This window comes from Struthio camelus, chromosome 1, assembly GCF_040807025.1.
Source record: "Struthio camelus isolate bStrCam1 chromosome 1, bStrCam1.hap1, whole genome shotgun sequence".
Classification (NCBI taxonomy): domain Eukaryota; kingdom Metazoa; phylum Chordata; class Aves; order Struthioniformes; family Struthionidae; genus Struthio; species Struthio camelus.
This window is the reverse complement of record NC_090942.1, coordinates 54,339,832-54,361,060: the sequence shown is the minus strand read 5'-3', so window position 1 is coordinate 54,361,060 and position 21,229 is coordinate 54,339,832. Positions and strand designations below refer to the sequence as shown.

Here is a 21,229-nt window from a genome sequence, read left to right as displayed (position 1 = left end):
ATTGAGAGCAAATTGTCTCTTGGAATTTAGACCCTCCCTGTCTCACCCACCCAGAGACCTAGTGGACATAGCCCCTGAGTCACAGGGGAGCTTGTTTTTGGCCAGGGCGCACAGAGAACACACAGGACTGTTACAGAATGGCAGCTGTTCTAATTTGGTTTTCATGTTTCAGCTGCTCTGTCTGGTTATTATATTCAAACTGAGCAGCTGCATGTGTTCACACAAGGTGTCTGCTACAAGAAAAAACCTGCAGAGAACCCTGATCACTTCATTAAAACATCTTAGTTGATAAGTGACCCAGGAATTCCTTAAAAGACATTTTTTCAATATAAACTCTTAATTGCCAAAATAGATTGGCATTAGATATTTTAAGTTTTTTGAACAATCAAAACTGTGCTTTGGTAACGGGGGAGAAGACTGAAAATTACTTAATTCACTCTTGCTTGAAGTGGTCAGTGCTTTGCCTTAAAAACAACACACACACGTGCATGTGGGCACACACACACACACACACGCACACACACACACACGCACACACACACACAGAGCTCACCTATGTCTTTGGCTCTTGAAGCTAAAGGTCTCCTCCACTGCGTAACGAATTTGTATGCATCAAGCCGAATTTCAATAATATTGTTAAGTAAGGCTAGAAGTGGTGCCAGTGGAAAAGCTGCCACAAAAATGGTTGTGAACCCAAACTGAAGAACTAGGAAAGAAAAGGAAAGATCATAATATAACTGTTGAGATTTTATCCCAAGGTATAAGATACCAAAGTATCACACAGGGACAAACATTTCCCGTTGTGCTGTGCTATACAATAGCCTAGGGGCTCTTGTACTGCAGTTTTTTTCAGAGCCAGGAGGAGAAAAAAAATGTACATCTGTACTCTAGACAGAGCGTGACATCCAGATTTTGTAACTTGGAGAGAAGTTTGGAGGTTAACAGACCTCCAAAGAGGTTCACTCCAAGAGAGTGAACATTTTTACTCCAGCATCAACTGGGATCTCTCAGTAACTGCAACGATTAGGGCTAAACACACGCCGTTTTGCAGTACAGGTGGGCAGCTGTTTGAAACCATTTATGCAAGGTTCTAAAGGGGGGTTCCCAGACTGTCCCTTAATTTCCCCTTAATTTCAAAAGAATTATGCAAGGGAGAAAACACTGTTCATGACGTATGCAGATCAGTCACCTAAGGCAAAAGTTCTCGTTCTTTAACATTTCTTATATCATTTACCCTTCTCTCTTCCCCGAATTAAGCAATGTCTTTTAGCAGCAAGCTAATTTGCAGATGTGAGGTAGTAAATAATGGCACATTTTAATCATAAACAAGCATTCAGCTCTGTGCCACACAGTTGAAAAATAAAAGCCCAAGGGAACTTCCTTGAACAAAAACAGCAAAGTTATTCAGAAATGTATACAGGCAGAGAGGTGGGCGGCAATTTAGAAAACAACCTTGCCCACAAAGCCGGAATCAGAAGTGTTTCATAAATGCAAGGTTAGCAAACCAGGAGCAACGAGGTTGTCTATATTGACTTGGTTTGGTTCTTAAAAACTCACTCCCGTTCCTCACCTGACGTGTGAGAGTGAAAATCATTTTGCAGCCTCTTTAGCTTCATACAAGCAATAGTTAAAAGAATACATCAGCCCTCAACACCAACAAAAAGGTAAAAACATTAAAATCTAGTGAAAGAGAGAGAAACAAGGTCAGTGTCATACTCATTTCTAGGTATTCATCAAAGAGTCCATAAGCATTCATAGGCTGAAGATTGTAGTCCTTTTCCCACTGTGGGAAGCTTGTTTTTCTCTGTGTGCCATATTCTTGTCGTAGTTTTCTCCTGGTCCACCAGTTTTGAATTAGCCTATATTTTCAAATAAATTACAGAAACAAAGTAAAGAATGTTACTGGCTATTCCTTACAAAACTGGAAGAGGCTAAGCGTGCACAATTTATCTTGCAAAATGAATTTACCAATGCACAGGACAACACAGCATTAGTAATATACACGGCTGATGACCAAGTGAAATAGGTGTGCAAACAGATAAGGCTAGTGGGCTGTTAGTCAGGCCTACATGTCATTAAAACGGAAGAGGGATTCTAACATCCTTTTATTAGGCTTCTTGTTCCCTGCACAAAATGGCAAGCCGGTCTGGGGTCTGTTCATATCGTACAACGCAATGCTGTGTGGAGATATTTGAACTCTAAATGAGAAATGAGGAAACAGAGAGCTGATGCTGCTGGACCTCTCCCTGCGTGTGAGATGGTATCTCTGCATAGCCCAAAGTTGTGCAAGGCAAACAGTTCCTCAGCAATGTTGGAGGGGAAGAAGTATCTTTGAATGGAAATATAGTGTCTGGAAACAAGGGCAGAGGGAAGAGGTGGACTACTAACAGCACACGTGGTGGACATGAGGACAGCAGCTGACCTAAAAGCTACCTCCATCTCAAGATGGGTGGGGGAACTGCCAGGGGAAACATCTTGTTCCTGAAGAAAAGTATGTAGAGGGGCAGCATGGGAGGCAGTGAGCCAGAAATGAGTGCCTATACCTGAAATAAACACCTTAGCTTCTCACCTGACCTCTTAGGTCAGGGAATTGCACTGGTTTGGTCAACAAGGGATACAAGTTACAGCTAGCAGAGAAAGGAAAAAGAAACACATGAAAGATATTTCCCCTTGATCTGAGGTAGGAGCCTTTGTCTCAGCAAGGTAGAAGGTGATGGCTCACCCAGATAATTCAAACCTTTCCCTGCACTGTACTTAGCTTCTTGCCTTCACAGTGGCCTGGTCTGGTCTCTCTATGAATGGTAGGCAAGCGGCCATTGCATAATGCTGAGGGTTTGGCCACTTGCTCGTTTTTTTTTAAAGTTCAGAGACAATTTTACCATTCAGGCCAATTAGCAGAGAGGTTATAACTTTCCTTGTCTTCCTCAAAGCACTGGAGGTGCAACTGCGTGCAGGACATTAAAATTTAGAAGTACAAGAAAAAAATGTAGAAGTACAAGTGCAAGCATGGACCTCAAGCCAAAATGTAGAAAGAAGTATAAAAATAATTAAAATGTTTTTTGCAGCTTGTAGCCAGTCTCTAATGTGTAAAAAGGCTAAAAGATCTGCTCCTGGTAACAAGGCATGATTGTGACTGATGGATTATGGGTCAGTAAAGGGCAATTCTTTGCAGTTCATAGCGCTCTTTGGTACTCTTCCTCTCTTACCCTTACCATGGGATAGTGAGAGGGTTGAGAACTGAACTCCTGCAAAAAGGGAAAACTGAGGGATGAGGTGGATGGGAGACCAACACTGTGAGGTGCATCCCAATTAATTTCATATTTTATGAGATGGGAAGCCCATATCCAGTGTTACCAATATTGAAGACTGCTGCTAATATCCAAAGAAATGTCTTCTTCTAATTTGTATGTCCTGAGAAATGTGAACAATGTAATGTAATGTGTTTTTTCCTATGGATATATGTTCTTCCAAGCAAAATATCAAGTTGAAATTGCAGTTTCCCACCTCCAAATGAAGCAATAATTTATAATTTGTTTTCTAGTTATTGCGAATGTATTTATTTAGCAACACAGGAAAGGAGAGCTGACTCACATTTCTGAAGGTTTTGAGGTGATGTTTATAGGAAGCAGAAGTACCACTCTGACATGCCAGTATTTGCATCAAAACATGTAACCATTAAACAATAAATGCTCTAGCACTCAGATCTCAGCACACTCAAACTCTTTCTGGTTTCTATGGCAGGTTTCTTAGAAACTTAGTTTTCAATTCTCAAGCAGAAATTTCAAAACACAAGTTAATGTTACAGGTATGAGTGAGAGATGTGACAGCAGGCTTTGAGGTTCCTGTTGCTACAGAACAGCTGGTGCCCAGAGAGGCGTTTCAGACGGCCCTGCTCGTCTCCAAGGTCCCTGTGGGAGCACATGCCAGCACAAGAGCTGGGCTGCCAATCTGAAACAATGGCAAGGAAGGAAGACAACAAAAAAAAAACTCTCCAAAAAAGGCTGCTGTAGCTCTTCTCTGAGGCCTGTTTTATGGGGAAACATCCCCCACTATTGGCTTTGGTGTGGCACAGCGCTGGCGCTGCCTGGGTCCAGGCAGTCAGGAGCTAACATGTGTACGGAGGCACAGTGAAGCTGTAGACTACTGGATTGCCTCCAAACCCTCTGACCATCCGCATGGTGTTGGCTCCAATGATGCATTTAGCTGAAGGATCATGGCATTTTTTTCCACACAAAAAGGAAATTACCGGCCTTCAGAGGACTCTCAGGGCTAGAGAGATGGAGTAACAGGGCTGGAGACCAAATTCCTCTCTCCTCAGAACAAGTCTTAGCTTCTCACATTGCCCAGATTTGTGTTGTAACTCCAAAGTGAAAGGACTGGCTTGAAGCTGAGTTCACTCCTATTAAATCACTTGTCCTTCTTAAATGATCTCTCCTATCTCCTTGAGTCCCCTTATTTAATCCCCTTTGTGCTCTTTATTAGGTTTCAAGACCCTTATTAACAGCTTGCAGAAAGATGCAAGTAAAACTGACAGAAGATGCAGGGAGTGGAAAGAGAAGGATCACCCTTGCTGCTGCTGTTTTTCCTCCCCGGCTAATTCCCTCAGCTGTAGCTAGTGCAGAATCGTGATGGGCAGCGCTGGGTGCCGACCCGAGAAGGGGGACCCGGGAGAGAGAGCAAGCGTTGACCGCCTCGATTCGCAGTTACTCTGTCCGCTTAAATCATTTACCCCATGCTCGTCACGGTCGGATTTGGTCAGCGCTGAGGCTGCTGAAAAGATTTGCTGCGGCCTGTTCTGCAGTTCGGGGACCGAACTCTGCACTAGCTCCACTGTGCATCCTGCAGCAAAACACGTCCCATCGAATGGCACAGCTTCGCAAGGGTAAACTTTCTGAACATGTCATCTCTCTCTTAAATTTTCATATTTGCTAATTTCCCTTGATGACCTGCCACACTGTCTTTCCCATCAACTCTTTATATTAATCATGCTCCTTAAATATTAATCAATAGGAAATGAACAAATAGGAAATGAATAATGGTCAACCCTTTCAGCTAGGGCACAACTCTACAACGCTCTGAAGATCACCAGGAAACTTGCCTATGTATCAGTCAGAACATTTTTCTATCTCTGAGCATATATATGCTAGCAGTGCATTTTTTCCAGCCCATACCTGCCCTTTCAGGCATCTTTTATCACTCAGCAAGGAGAAATCCAATATAGAACTTACTGAAGTAGATAAAAAATGATACATATAATATTTCCTACGTAAGGAATACAGTAATCCTACAGTTATCTTTAAGGAGTTTTAAAACAGGGAAATACAATTTAATAAAATCAACTACTTTCTTCCCATTTATTATTTAATAGTCAGTATTTATAGTTCCTTTTGCAAACTATGTTCAACATAAAGAACAAAAATAAAAAACTCCAGCTATCTCTACATGTCTGGAAATCTATCTTAAGCGTTCTCTACCCTAGGGTAGATTTTCTATTGTAATTACTGCTGTATCTTTCTTTCATGTATCCGGTCAGAAGGCAACAATAAACTTAATATTCTTCTCTGACCTACAGAAGCAGAAGCATGGCATTTACTTACGGGTAGCCAAGTTCCATGAAATTATTCCAGGTCTGCTTTAGCACCATTATAATACCCATTTGCATACAGAGATCAATAAGGCATCCACTAGGGTGGCACTACAGAAGAAAGGCACAAAAGGTTAAACAGAAATAATGCCGTGTTGTTAAACATTTCTTAAAGAGTGTATGTGGATATTAGAGAATTCATTTAAAGGGAATTCAGTGCTGTTCTCTTTATTTATTTTTTTTCAGTTTAAACTGATGGGAGTATATGAAACTGAATCATACCAGGAGTCTTTTCAGACCATCATCTAGTTCCCTGCAGAAGCCAGAATCAGCTGAAATCAATGCAGTTTTCACATTAATGCTGGTAACATATTGTGCAACTGTAGGTGGGACAGAGGCAAAAGCTACCAAGGAGAATACAAGTTTCTCCAGTGATTTCAACAGGTTTTGAGGAGGCTGACTATGCTTCCAGTTTAAGAATGAATGGAAAATCCCTCCCGGCTGCATATATAGTTTATGTCCAGAGGATAGTCCTGATATCATTTATTGAGTTCTTATTAATGTATATAACTGAGTGGACTCCTCAATGCTGTTCTCTTGAAAAACTAAAAACTTCTCACTATTACACAACAGTTCTCAGTTTTTCTGGTTAAGTGCTTACTTGCTTTAGCAGTGGCTCCAGGCCTTGAAGAAGTGGTCTTGCTTTTGGGAGAAATGCTGAGCTAGTACAAACTTAGGTAATTCCACAATTTTTAATCTGGTATTGGAAGAAACAAAAAAGTGCCAAAAACTTCCTGCCCTCAAAGAGCATTTCGTACAATCATTGACTCTGCAGATCCAAACAGTGGAGTCCAAGCTATACTGTTAAATCCTGGGTATTACAGAGAAGTGAAACAGATCACTGCCACAGAATTTGAACTATTTCTCTTTAACTTTTAGGGAGAAAAACTTGACATTAGTTAGGACCTGTGATAAAATGTACTGTATTATATGGTGCTCAGAGCCAGCATCCCTGCTGAGGTTTCTGTTGACCTCATTCAGCCTTTCTTTAGATTAACAAGGCTGACACTTTTTTTTAAACTAACTTCTCTAGCTGTATTATGCAGTCATCGTCCTTCTGTTTTTAGGAATCGGCCACATGAGCCAGTATAGCCTAAGAAAGGCAAGCGCAGTACTAATGAAATAGCACTGGTGTTACAAGTATAACATCACTAATACACTACATACATCGTGGCATACAGAGGGCTAATGGATGTATAGCTAGGCACTGTATTCTAAATAATGTTCCTAGAAAGATGTATGGTTGATGAAGTTGAGACATTTCTACTAGAAATTGTTGTTTTTGTTGTTGTTGCTAGATATTTTTTGCTCTGAGAAAGGCAAAATAGTAGGCACCTAATGATTCTGGTGAAATACCTGTGAAGATTTAGTTGTTTTTTCTCAAGGTTTGGGGGGTTTCTTTGTTTCATTTTGTTTGCTAAAAGAAAGGAGCTCTTTGCTCCTTATCGGAGAAGGCCTATCTTCCTCTAGGACAACATCTGGGTGCAGCTCCACAAGCAACTGACCCAACCTGTGACACCTCACTGCCACGCTTCCCTCCCCAGCTTGGCTCCTTTTTCCTCCCATCTCTGCTTCTGCACATGAGCTTCTTCCCCCCTTCCCACTTCTCTGACCTTTCTGTGAGCTGGTGCAGCCCGGTAACTCATCAGAAAACTAACTCACACAGAAAAAAGAAGAGTTTCCTGCTGATAAAAGCCAATAGGCTCCCCATAGAGTTGGAAGAGCACCACAGCCAGTGGAAAGGAAGTAGACGGAGGAAACATCTGGAGGAAGGCTCAAGGGAAGAGCAAAACTGCCCTCTTTTGGCAGCAGCAAGCTGTTAGGTCAACTTGACCCATTTTGGACTTTGAAGGGATGTTCAGTGACTTCCCATCTGCCCCTTGAATGTACAGAGCACATTGCTTTTTTTCAAATTACTCATTTCAAATTTTTTATTTCTACTACACGACCTCTACTAACTAAAATATTTAGAAACCTGGAAGTGTTTGTGAATTCATGTTGGCAGTTGAAGACACATTTTCTACTTGCATTTGTCACGTATTTGCAAAGACTTTTCAGGTATTCCCCTGCAAAGAAGGAAAAAAGCTATGGGATTTAAGTGTGCAAACAGCAGCACTAGAGACTATATTACTGATCCGTACACCGTTGTTGTTCACCTCCAACATCTGCCAAATGGCTTCTGAATACGCTTGACAAAAAATGGGATTGGTCTTTGAGTGACTTACAAGGCCAGTCCCTCTCCAAATTCATCTGGATTTAGAGACATTGAATACTGTGCCAGTTGTTCCTCGAGGAAGTTTGTTCAGTTGTTTTGGTCAATTTTCAAGCATATTCTATGTGTCTTTTTTCTTTTTTTTTTTAATTATTATTTTATAATTTTAGCTCCCTGGTTAGCAAGGCTGGAAAAGTTGAGAGGAAAGACAATTTTAGAAGCAAGCAGTCATCAGATCATATCTGACTTTGATTCATTTCAAAGATGAATTTTTCCACAATAAAAATGTAAGTAAAGTTTAAACCATTTGTTACTGCTATTCAAATGAAGAGCCTAGACTGAAACAGCGAGCACTGAAAAAGGCATATATCTCAAAATGCAGATGTATTTGTAGCAGATGGTAGAATGTCAGTAGTGTAGAGCTAGAGAGCAACCAAGAACCCAGTAATATACTCAAAAATGCCTAGGCAGAGATATGTGTCTGCCTTTGCTTGCGTTCACTGCATCTGTGGGCTCCGGTCAAGCTGGCAGCAGATAAATCAGTGTAGCTTGTTCCAGCAGCACAAGAGTTAGGGAACATTCACCTCTTCCAGTCTCCACCGGTTTATCAGCCTCAAGTAGGCACCAGGGTGTCCTGTAAATCTTTAACACAGGAATATACATCAACTATGTCGTATGAGCCCCCTGCTCACAATAACAGAAGAAAGCTCACACTGTTGCTTTCTGCCTAATATCCATGCTGGCAGGATTGATATAACTAGAAAAGATGTTATGCTGCAAAAAGATTTGGGGGATTCCTAGAATAATTCACATGGAGGGCTAAGTATATTTTTCCTTCCAGCTCTATATGAATACAAAATACTCTGGTGTTTGATATTCAACATATGCAGAGAAGGGAGTATATCTGAATAAAACTGATTATGTCAGTTTGGTAAATGGCTTTGGAAAATGGCTTTCAATTACCAGTCCATTTCCTTACACTATAATGAAGGACCATGCCCCTGCCTTTCTGTGAAACCAGTGAAAATGTTAGTTTTCGTTAGGAGAACATAATTTTCATACTAGTCTGCCATGTTTTCCCCCCAAATGCAAATAATCCATACTAACGGATACTCCATCTCTGTTGACAGGCTTATCTTTTGCTTTTTGGGGATTTACAGAAAGAGACATATACACATGTGTATATATGTGTGTGTGTTTGTGTGTATATAGTTTTTTGTTTTCTGCAGAAAAAAGCAAATTCGAATAGCTCCCAATTCACTGCTAACAGACCAAATCATATAAGAAATGAAGTAAAGTATTCAGTATTCGGGAAAGAAAAGACATAGTCTTACATTATTTACTTATCTGTACAAATTACATACATGAAGACAGAGCACAGTGACCTGCACATATAGTACTGGGGGAGGCATCAGTTCCCAACAATGCATTTGTTAAGAGTTAGCACTAAGGCAATATGGTGCTAGAAAGTCAAAACAGTATGTCTGTTTCTGGGCCTTTTTAAAGGAAAATGAAAATGTAATCTGTCCCACTTTGCTAGTGTGGAATTTGCATTTTGAGATGTTTGATCATACAGCCCCATTTTGTTTCGTTACGAACAATTGCATTTCTCCTCTCTACTTCATTCTATGAACATGAGGGTACAGAAACCAATCTTACCTTCCAAGGAAGAACGCTATATAAAAGGTAGAGCTGTTCAGATTGACAAACTGGAAAAGAAACATTTTCAGAGTGAAGCTGTTCTCCCACTCAGACTCAGTACGAGGCTGCTCTGTGAAGAAAGAGAGCAGAGTTTGAGAGCTTTAATCACATTAGCAATTTTACCTGGCACAAAGGCTGCAGGCACCTATCAGAGCTGGCAATGTATTTGCAAATTAGCCTGCTGGTTTCAATATCTAAGCTGACAGTAGAAATTGCATCCAGAAGAAGTACACAGCAAGCTAGCTTGTAAAACTCTTAAAAATCTGTTCTGGTATCTGGCTATGTGCGTTCCCAGGAGCTTGTAAGAAAGTGGTGGTGATAATATGTATATTCAACACCCCTTTTGGATTCTTGCTTGCATTACAGGCTCAGATTCTTTTGTTATTTCCCTTTCTGCAATCTGCTGGAACGAAACCGGCAGCAAGCACCCTGCTACACAGCTACGCAAGTGCCTTTTGTTTGAGGTGTCACACCAAAGTGAAGTAAATCCTCCTGTGGTTCTGTTTCATGGATTTACCTACCATGATGGGCACCTAAGGACTCTACAGAGGTATCAGATTCATTGCGTGAATCGATCCCTTTCCCTGTCCCAGGGAGCTCATCACAGGAGACTGAGAAAAAATATTTCACAATAGATGGGTAACTATACAAATGGGAAAGAGGAAGACATATGTCTTCCCTTCAGGTTGGCCCTTAATTTCCATCTAAACAGTGATCGAGACAGGAATTAACAAAACAACTTCCATGCCAGCACAACGGCACCACGTCCTGCAACTGCTTTCCAATTGGCATGAGCTTGCTATTAGTCATCCCACTGCTGTGAGCAGGAGTACTTAGAGGAGAAGCAGAGGTATTACTGGTGGCTTTGGGCATCATGATTGTAGTACTGGTACATCTATTTCCAAGGAAACCTCTAGTAAGGTAATACAGAAACAACAATGATAAACTAGATTCTCATTAATCAGAGCCATCAGGTCCATGAGGAAATTTCAAATGGATGCATCAACAAAACTAGAAAACAGACTATAAATTAACAACAGCGTTAGTAATTCAGAAAGGCAGGTCAAGAAACCCAAGCCTGTGTGTAGCTAAGCAGAAAGAAATAAAGGATGCTGGATTTTTCATGCCAATATGTGGGAAGGTCAAGCCTGACTTCAACAGGGCTGCACTTGAAGCCTGGCTTATATGCCAGAGTCAGAGACAACAGCAGAATGCTGGAGGAGCACAGAAATGAGCTCAGAAAAAGGTCACGTAAAGACTGGAAAAGGACATCCTGAATGTAACTGGGCTGCCAATCCCAGCCTGAGCTTATTACACTGATAAAGATCATTCGAACCAAATCAGCCACTTCTTAGACAGAGTAGGAAACACAAAACAGGCTGAACATGTTCAGAACAGCTTGACCCACTGAGTTCTTGTATAAGTGCAGTCTGCACAGGCTAGAAGAAGCAGGCCTGCCTTGATGATAACCTGGCAGAAAATAATCAAGCTTCAAGGCCTTTAAAGCACGTCTTATTGTCCCCAGGGTGTCACTGGGAGTAAAAGGGCATAGACTGTGCAAATCACATACTTGGATGTTACTTTTCTCAATTGTAAGTAGCAGCTGCCTTTTGCACAGATACAGGATGGTAGCAACATCTTAAATTTATAAGCTTCAAATGAGGCCTCTCAATCAAGGAAGAAAGAATAGAGTAAAATGGCCTCTCACACAGACACATTTTGAACACATCACCTATGATTTTCCAGACATAAAATAGCTCTGACACTAGCTAAAATCAGCTGTATGTTTCCTCTGAGCAGACTGAAATCTGTCCACCTGTTCCAAAAACATTAATGAACATCATCAACATGCAAAGGCTCAGAATAACCTCCTCAAACAACTTCTGCTACACATGCAATAATATGCTTGGCTTAATAGACCTTTGGCAAGAGTCACATTTCAGGCCATTTCAGGCTTCTTGACAGTAAGAAAGCTGTTGCCAAATGTGACTGACTACCACAGTCTCCCAGACCCTTCTCAGGATCTCCAGACTCTGTACCTAGACATATGGTGACAGACCATTGCTACCCCAGTGACAGCACGTGGTGACAAGCAAACCAGAGAAACATTCTGAGCTTACTCTAACACAAACATCATGACCTTCATGGGTGATCTCAAAAGATTACTAAAACCTAGAACGCCATTGCAGTTTAGGTGTTGGTAGAACTGAAGACTCACCTAACCGTTTCCCTCCAAATTACTGCCCCTCCTAAAAGGAGATGTTCGATAGCCAGTAAGCACCTTAGTTTCAAGCTACAAATCTGGTTTCCAAAAGTGATTCTGTCATTTCCATGTTTCCACAAAACCTGGGAGCTGTGAGTGCTCACCTCTCTCTGGAAAATCATATCTTTGCCACCATGGTAATTATTTGTTTAAGTTCTCACAACCTATAGGGTTGGAACAAGAACCCAGGGTTGCAGGTGGGTGATTATCATTACTGCTGATTCAACTGAGCTATAACTAAGTTGCTGTCCTTCTTTATTATAAACTTAACAAAAACATTATTTCCTATAGATTTTAAATTATTTAGGACTTTATATTTAGACAGAAGGTTTGAACACAGCTGCAGTATACAGACAAAAAATCAGTGCAATATCATTCGGTTTTGTATTTATCACTGCTTACCTAAATTTGTCAGAAAAAGAGCAACCTTTTCATACAGCTGCAACAGAGAAGAAATAGCCTCTTAGAAACGTGACCAGATCATATTGCCATTGTTAACAATATAGAACTGTTTCTTAAGAAGAGTAACTGCTGTTACATTTTAACTCTGACATTCAGATAATCTCTGTGAGATGCTGTGATAATGATGACAAAAATAAAGCTGTATAGTAATAATACTATAATGATGCAATCAAACAATGAATAGTAATACTTTTAAAACTTTTACACAGCACTTTCTATCAATAATATACGTAGAAAAAATGCTGTCACTATCCCTCTTTTACATACACAGCGAAAAAGGGTCAGATAACTTTTTGAAAAACACAGAGCAGAGCAGCATCACAACGATTTTGCTGTTATTCCTCCTGGAACAGTAAGACTGTGTTAGAGATTCTGTTAACAACACTTGGCTCTGATTATCTGGTACTGCACTTCATCACTGCCCATCCTGAAGGGCCCTGTTTAGCATTACATTTATTCTGTGTTCATAATTTCTATGGACGTTATCGCTCAAATTAACGGGCTTTATTAACCCAGATAAAAATAATGACTGTCCCCAGATCAGGGCTGCCTGATTATCTGGGAGACATTAGGCTTGAAGGTCATCTAATTTTGTCATGATGGATGTGTCAGCATATATATTCCCAGCTCTCAGAGCATCCAGTCTAGAAGTTACTTGTGGTCTAGACCTCACCCCTGATGATCAGAGGCTGTCAACTTGTGTTAGAGTCACTGGCTTTGTCCAGGCTTCCTGACAGTGAATTCCCTAGCTATACGCCACCTTGGGTCCATTTTGTTTTTGCGACTCTTTCTTTGCTTGGCCTCCTGCTACTCTTCTTGAATCACGGTTTGTAGAGGATTCAACTACCTGATTGTTCCTGGGGAAAAAAAGTTATTCGTACTTGAAGGAAATTCCACTACTCTCTTTAGTAAACCACATTCATCCATTACGGGATTATGTTCGTAACTCCTTCATTAGAAAAGCTCATGCAGCTTCACATTTTTGGGATCTTTTGTTTCCATGAGCCATATCCAGTTCTAAGGCCGTAGCACTTCACGATAAAGAGCAAAAGGCTTAAGCAATCCATCTTTGCTGTACTGTATTTATTTGATACATTTGGGGAAAAAAGATGAAGTTTGGTATCTTTGTGGCACCTTCTATTATTTTAACCTTTCACCTAAGCTGTAGAAATCTTTGAGAACCAGATATTTCTGTTTGTGCAGTATCGCTATGTTACTGCTTCACTGCACATACGATGGTTTATAATGAGGGCTTGGAAATGAAAGCTTTGCTAATATGGATATACGTAGTTTTCTTTCTATTTTTGCTATGATTATTGCGTGCTCTAGGTAGATTAAAAAAAAAAATCCTAAAAGCTGCAGATGAATTCAAAATAACATAAGAGAGCTCTCAGTACAACTTTCAAGAGAATAACAATTTCCACCCCTTCTTTCTGTCCTTTCTCAGGCTATAGTCCCACCTTAGGGAAAGCATAGGAAAGCCAACAGTTCTGTATAGACTGTTCTAGTTACCAACTCAGTCTTGCCTATGCCAAAGGGAGAGGTGAAGTCCAGCAGTGAAGCCTCTTAGAATCTCCTGCTATATAAAGGAGGGGCTGTTAAAATGAATTTTTAGATGACAGTAAATGCTTTGTCATTCCACAGGTGAGAAAGTAGCCTCCAAACCAGCACTTGGAAATGTGTGGGCCAGAAATAACACCTTATACTTCCCCTAGAATTCACCCAAATAAGCCAGCGTACCTCCCGGAACAAGGCCTAACATGCTTTTGGCAGGAGACACCAGCTACTGAGTGGGCAGAGATATTCTGCTCCATCTACAGTATCCGGATGGTTTGTAGATTGAGCCCTTCCCCCCTGCACCAAAATGCATTCTTAAAATGTCAGTTGACAAAGAAAACTTATCTGAGAGAAAAAGGACGTACACCTCTTGCCAAGATCAAATGACAGAAGGCACTCTGGCCGTCGTTACCACAAGAATATTCAGAAGTATCTGCATCCTGACAGAAGGATGAAACTCACCCCTCATCTAATCCACGCTACACTGTTTTATTGGGGCTGCCACCACCTGGAAATTCCATTTTCCCCTTTATCCTGAGCCCAGTTCCAAATCAGGTCACCTATCCTCAATAAGCTGACCACAACCAACTCCCTTCGCAATGCACCTAGACCATGTGTCTGGTACACCCTAGCAAAGGCCATCAGCAGTCAAGTCACATCTCTTCAAGCATCATGAAGTTCTCAGCTCATGGGAGTGCTCCTGCATATGGACATTGTGTCTGTATATGGATATCTTCACTGGGAAACTGCTGTGAAAACTGAAGCCAAAATGGCTGACAGCAGTATAAATAATAATTAGGTTTGACCATTGTATTTAAAAAAGAACATAAAAAAAATTGTTTAAAATAAGAACATGAAAGCAATGTGCTGAAACTTGCAAACTTGGAAAAAATGAGGTAGAGGATAAAACACAAGTATGGACATGTCTCTATTTTTTAGAACTTTCAAATACACTTAATATAATTTTTTTTAGAATTGTACTTTACATAATTGGTAACTAACGTACATAAACAAAAACCTCATGTTCAGTCTAGCAAGGTACTGCGTGGCCTCCATTTCTATTGAAGTCACGATCTGAAACTATCCAGTAACCTACAGACGGAGATATTTACCGACCTGGTGGTTCGATTTGGTTGTGGCTACTTTTACTTACCACATTCAGTAGCATGATGATGCAAAAGTTGATGCACACTGCAGTCCCTGTAGTTGCAACCTGAGAATTATTCCTGATTAAAGCCCACTTAAAGGCAGCAAAAGTGCTGACAGTCACAACACGGTAAATAACAATTCCGAAAACAGCAGCAATCACCACACAGATCTAAAGGTGGAAAAAAGCAGAGAGAGATCAACCTGAAAACCTTCAGTTGAATGAGAGTTTACTTCTTCCTGAAATTCTGAAAACTAAAACAATGAAGTGAAAAGCTTGAAAAATACATCTGGTTGGATTCCAGGGAGAAGTTTCAACATGAATATTTCAAACTTTTTCTCATTTTCCATAATGTAAAATATTTCTAATATATTAAAATAAAATCTAATTTTAAACATTCTCTTGAAAATGCACCTGTTCCTCAGCATTAATGTAGGAAACAATATTGCCAGCTCTGGAAATTGGACATTTTCCTCATATGCATGTTCTTCAATGGTGTGCAAAAGCTAGCCTCAAGATGATGTCTCAGTCAAGTCATTTTAGGGATGGACTTTGTGCTTTGCCGGACTTTGCACTTATGGGAAGAATATCTCCTTTTGTAAGGACTGCCTCAAGAAGTACCCTGGCAAGCTACCCTCGCAAGCTATTTCTTGCTTCTTGCTGTTTCTTGTTCTGGAAAGCTTCTCTCTAGGGATGGTAACAAATTCAGTTGCCCTGGAAATTTCTTCTCTGATGGGACTTTCAACAAAAATGATACTATAAGGTAAAAGCCATGCAGCTGAGCCAGGCTGCTAAATCACTTGATGTTCCATATGCAACAGCTGAGCATTAAATGACAACTGTTTTCCATTGGGACCAATTTATGTCACTCTTTAGCTAGTAACCTAAAGGACAAAGAGCTGGGAATTAGCGTGGGTGACTCCATCTCATACAAACTTTGACACGGTACCTGTTAGCTATTTTATTACATATGGAGAGTTTCTTCAGTAGAAGGCAGCTGAATATTTGCAAAAGCTAGGTGTATTCCCAGGTTGAGAGCCCAGTTGAACCAAGATATGCTTAGATATACTACATCAAACTTCTAGTATATCTAAGCTAACTGATTAGACAAAACGATTTGGAAAACTTTAAATGCTGATAAAGCCATTTTCATATTTTAGTAGTTACAGAATTCACTGATCAATAGTCGACACAATCCAAGTACAGAACTCTATGAAAAAGAGTAAGAAAATTGAAGTGTGTGTGAACATGAATGGTGAGTTTATTAGATCCTCTGGATCCTTTGCCTAGTGCAGAGGTTCTCACTAACGAGCCAGTGTTAAAAGCAATAAGGCTATGGTGACCCTGCACCTTCACGCTTACCCACTACATTAGGCTAGAAACACCTGTAAAGCTGCTCTAGTTTACATGGCGGTCTAGACTAAGAGGCTGGAAAGCACTCGAGCTGGCAAGAACATGAAGTGCGTGAAGGGGAAGGGAAAATTTCAAAACCTCTTGCATTTGAGACTTGTGCCATGACTATAGTAGGATATTAAAAGCATCAGTTGTAAATATAAGTAACATCAGCTTCAAGGAAAAGCATTATTTCTAATTACCTACACTATTCTGAAGAGTAAAACAAAAAGTTATTTAAGCCATCTTAATCAATTTTTAAGATTTTCATCAAAAATAACTGCATTGTTAACTCCAGTCTCCCCAAATTAGAGATACAAATATCCATAAAAATAGCAAAATTCTGGCTTGGACTTCTTATATTAAATTCTGAATTTGTGAATTGCTGCAGGAAATATTACACAACAGACTCCTGCATTTAATACTCAGAGAATTTCAAAGCATTTTTGCAGTTTTAACGTTTTAGGACAGGATGAATCAGTAGGTACTTGAGTGTAGTAATGACTTACAGAATGAACACTCTAATCCGAGTGTTTAGGAATAGGAATAAAATTGCTGTTTTCTGTATTTATTTCCTACTGGTTCATGTTTAATTAAAGCTGAAAATTGGCAGTCAAGTTTCATGCTGAATTTCATGGTTTAAAACCAGGGCAATGCAAAACTAACAGGAGATTATAAGGAAAATAAGCACATGTTATGGCATATCTGAAAAGTTTTGTGTAAAATCCAATAGGTACATAAAGAAAACAAATAATCTTCATATTCTTATGCATACCTATAAGAGATGAGGGATACAAAGTAAGATCTCATGCTTGTTTTGAAAAAACAGCATTAAATTATCTGTACGGGTAGTTTAATGCTTTGTTATTTTTCATTTATAAATTTTAAGTTGGATTTTAAGTTACATGTTCAATGATGTTATAAAGGACATGCTGATTGCTGGGTATCTGATCACCTGAAGATAGTACTTTTTTTTTTTTTTTAAACCAGAAGCTGAAGGTATTAAACAGAATTCAAACGGGCACAAATGTTCTAATGCAATGTTTTTCTCATTTTCTTTCCTGCTGACAGTAATCAAGCTGAGTTTCTATTTTGCTGTGGAGTTTATACCTAGATTAAAGTACAGTAAGGCATCTAGGTGTCAAGTAAACACATTTTCAGAGGTTCAGTGGAAGGGAAGAAGGACAACTGCCTCCTCCACAGCATCTCTTCACCACTCTGCGCTGTCTACACTGGGAGCCTGAGGAAATCAGTCACCTGAAGTCGGTGCATAAACGTGATAGCGTCACTATTCCACTAGTATGGGACTTTACTGCAACTGAGGATTTTTGCTGCGTAGAGATTTTTTGCCTGCAGTAAACATGCCAGAGTTTATTTAACTTGCAGGCAGTTATAACCAGTATCTCCATACTTTCTCAGCAGAGGTAACGTCACTTTGCATTTATGCAACTGGTAAATAAATAAAAGTTCTCAAACCATAAAAAATATTCCAGACGCAGAAACAATGAGTCTGCTGCATTTGTCTGCAAATGCTTGATAAGGCTCTGGCTTCCCGGATATGGGGTTCATTCGCTCTTTCTTGGAGTACTTGGCTTCAAACTGGGGACGTATTTCCTCCTAAAGAACAGACAGACAAGGTTTACGTATAGCACAGCTAGGAAAGATTCTGTAGGAGGCTCCAGACCACTTTTCCAGATCACTATTGTTGGTAATTGCATCTTTGAATGCAGCAACCAGCACAGCTACTGTAAAAGCTGTGCTGGGAAACCATATACGATTATTCTCTCTTCATGAGAACTAGAATATATCACTGTATCCATAAAACTATACTGGAAGTATTTAGTAAACTCCCCAACCAGCATCTAAACAATGTTCTTTCAGAATATATGCCTGCAAACCACATTATTTCAAGGCTGATACCACAGAATTTTCTAGCCTAGTATTATCCTATCGATACTGGAATTCTACAACAAAGGGAAAAAAATGACAGTCCTTTTTCCAAACCCAACTGCTCTTTTCTTGATAGTTGGTTACTTCCCATTACCAGCAAAAGATTCTTCTCATCCTTTGAAGAAGCAGCCGTGCCATCCAATATTGCTCAGTTCTTTCCTGACGTGGACAATACAAATAACAGGAACAGCTCTAAACAGCCGAAATTTCAAGTCTTGCTTTTCCATAATAACTCTCTTACGAAAAGAAGCATGGGGTTTTCTTGGAGAAGGACTTGGCTACCTCTGTTTACAGCCTTATTAGCTCAGGTAAGTCATCATGGTTTTGAGCTGCAGCAGCGCTGCCCCGCTGCCCTGCCACGTGGGAGGTTCACCAGAAACCTCACGTCCTGTGCTGCCTCTCTCGTGACTGATGTCAGAGATGAGAGACAGCACTAGGCTGCTAGGATGGGCCCTCACAGTGCTGGCAGTCCATACACATTAGATCAAGCTTTACGACGCTCTGATTCATGCTGGAGAACTGGCTCATTGTACAAATGGCTAAAGGAGAGCACAAAGGTGGCTATGAACTGCCTCTGCAGCTTTTCTGCCAGACCTCTGCTGGGTACTTCTTTGCAACAGCCAAGAGACCAGCTCACCAATTTCAGTCACTTCAGACCCATCAGCTGAATATAATTGAACTTTGCTTGATTTAAAGTTATTGAATACAGCCATAGGTTAATCATTTTAATAGCCTGTAAATGACCAGACTTTAAATGACCACGTTGAAAGAGGTGATTTTTAACTATACATACAAACTTTTAAAATGTAAATAAAACTAAAATATCTTAAAATCCTACACCATCTTTTATAAAAAGTAATACTTAAATTCTTCCTGAAAAAGCCATGTCTCATTCTCTCACATTTTGAAGACATTTCCCCAATGCACTTAATTTTCAAATTCAAGCAGCAACCTGGTAACATGACATTAAAAAAAAGGTTAAGTATCATGTATGGTGGGCTGCAACGCCTTTGTAATTGATTATGTGCTTGAGGGAGCCAGCCCTGCATTAGCTGGTACTTGAGCCAGACAAACTGACATACCTTTACCATATCTGTCCCTTCCCATTCTGTATCTGTATCCCATCTAATAGGCTCACAGAAACACAATTTGCATGTGGGACAACTATATTAGGAAAAGAGAGAATGTAAAGAAGCATAGACGAAGTATGCTTCCAAAATTTGGCACAGCAAAACTTTTTACTGATATATACAAAGGCTAAGCGTGTTTCTGGGTAGGCAGGGTAAAACCTTGTCGTTATTCTACCCTGCCCAAACTGTTCCTGTCATACCTGGGCAGAAAGCTGCAAGAGACCAGAACCAAGCAAGCAAAACAATGCAAGTAGTATTCCCACGTGCCCAGGGACACCCAAAAGGACAGAGTGTGATGGAAATGCAGCAGGGCACTTCAGAGCAGCACCCTACCAGTTGACTTTCTTCTCTACAGCCCTCCCTAAGCCAGGAATTTGATTATCTTTTACAAGCTGGACTCAGAGAAGTCCTTTTATTGTTACCCATCCATCCATGAATTTATATATTTCTTATGATCTTCAGTCAATTCAGCTAATGCAAATATCATTTTTACAGGTACATCTCTGCCCAGAACTGAAACTCTCGCAAGAACCTTAGCACCTGTTTAGTGACACTGAGCAATGCTGAATGCAGCTTGGGACAGGAAATGAATGGTACTGTATCTAGGAAGGGTTGGTGATATAAAGAAAATGACACTCTGAAGAAAAAGAAAGGTACACTGTAGATAGCCACAGAAGCCATATCTCAGCTGGGAGTCCCTGGAACACTGCCCAGTTGGCTTCTGGATGCATATTTAGCCAAAATCCAGTTATTCTCCATGTCTCCTACCTTGCAACTCATTTCCAAGAAAAGGAAAGGCAGATATGCAGGGCTGAAAGAGCCAGAGCACCTTCAGCCCATGTCCCCAGCCTGGGAGACCCAGACCCTTTTGGGGGCAGCTGCATGACTTCCCTGAGTGAAAATGTTACATGGTTAGGAATCCGCAAAGTGGCATTTCTGAAGAAATTTTAATTCTTCTTCCTGTCATCTTGTTTCATTTGTTTGTCTCCCTATTTAAAACAGAAGAGTGTTAGCAAAGTGATAGTAAGGCCTATAAATGTTTGGTTTTCAATCTGTTATTGGAAGGAATGAGCAACACAAATTTTCCTCAGGAGTAAAACCTCATTTTTCTGTTTGACAGTGAAAATTAAAACAAGCAAAAGCTAGACATGGCAGCTAGTGTTAACAGAAATAACAATTCTCATTAACAAAAGCTTGCAACTTAAAACAGTAATTAGAACTGTTTAACTGATTTTTGTGAAATAGCTAATATTACAGTCAGCTGATTTGTCCAGTGATAACAGAATGGTTTGTAGAAACAAGATTTAATTAACAGTCATTTTATTAGAAAGAAGAATTTTTAGGAGTAGGCTGTAGATCCACCTCGGAAGTAAGTCTCCTTGCAAAGCCCATGCTCTGCAGGTCATCCTGCCTGCAGCTGAAAGGCAACAGCAAAGTAAAGAAGCGGGCCTGGAACCACAGCATAGGGAAAAGATCTCACCACTTTTTCACCCCCAGACACCTACTCCCAAAGCTTTGACTGTCTAGGGGGCAGAGCCCTGCCATGATCCAAGTGCCAATGAAAAAGTGGAGCACTTGATACTCTAGAAAGAGGGGAAAGTGATCAGAAGAGGTGATCTTGAAGCAAGAACATTTTTGAGCTGGGCAGCAGGGCTGGGCAATGGCAGCTCCACCATCTCCAGAGAGACACCTTCGGGAGGCAAGCAGCTCCTATCTTTGGGATGCAAACGCTGAACAAAGCAGAAGTGAGGAGCTGATGTCTCAAATGCCA

The 21,229-nt window shown here is 40.3% G+C and overlaps 1 protein-coding gene across 8 annotated transcripts in view; it reads right to left on the bottom strand.

Annotated features, from left to right (window-relative positions):
* Nucleotides 1-21,229, bottom strand: part of ANO4 (anoctamin 4) — a 228,358-nt gene that overhangs the window by 15,385 nt on the left and 191,744 nt on the right. For 7 of the 8 annotated variants that reach the window (XM_068938779.1, XM_068938789.1, XM_068938844.1 and 4 more), the window contains 8 exons: nucleotides 17,855-17,995; nucleotides 14,993-15,157; nucleotides 12,223-12,259; nucleotides 9,516-9,627; nucleotides 8,441-8,498; nucleotides 5,598-5,695; nucleotides 1,717-1,859; nucleotides 554-706 (listed from right to left, as the gene is read on the bottom strand). In XM_068938779.1, the coding sequence (XP_068794880.1) occupies nucleotides 554-706; nucleotides 1,717-1,859; nucleotides 5,598-5,695; nucleotides 8,441-8,498; nucleotides 9,516-9,627; nucleotides 12,223-12,259; nucleotides 14,993-15,157; nucleotides 17,855-17,995 (907 nt within the window). The remainder of the gene's footprint in view (nucleotides 1-553; nucleotides 707-1,716; nucleotides 1,860-5,597; nucleotides 5,696-8,440; nucleotides 8,499-9,515; nucleotides 9,628-12,222; nucleotides 12,260-14,992; nucleotides 15,158-17,854; nucleotides 17,996-21,229) is intronic. The other variant, XM_068938826.1, reaches the window with a different exon arrangement.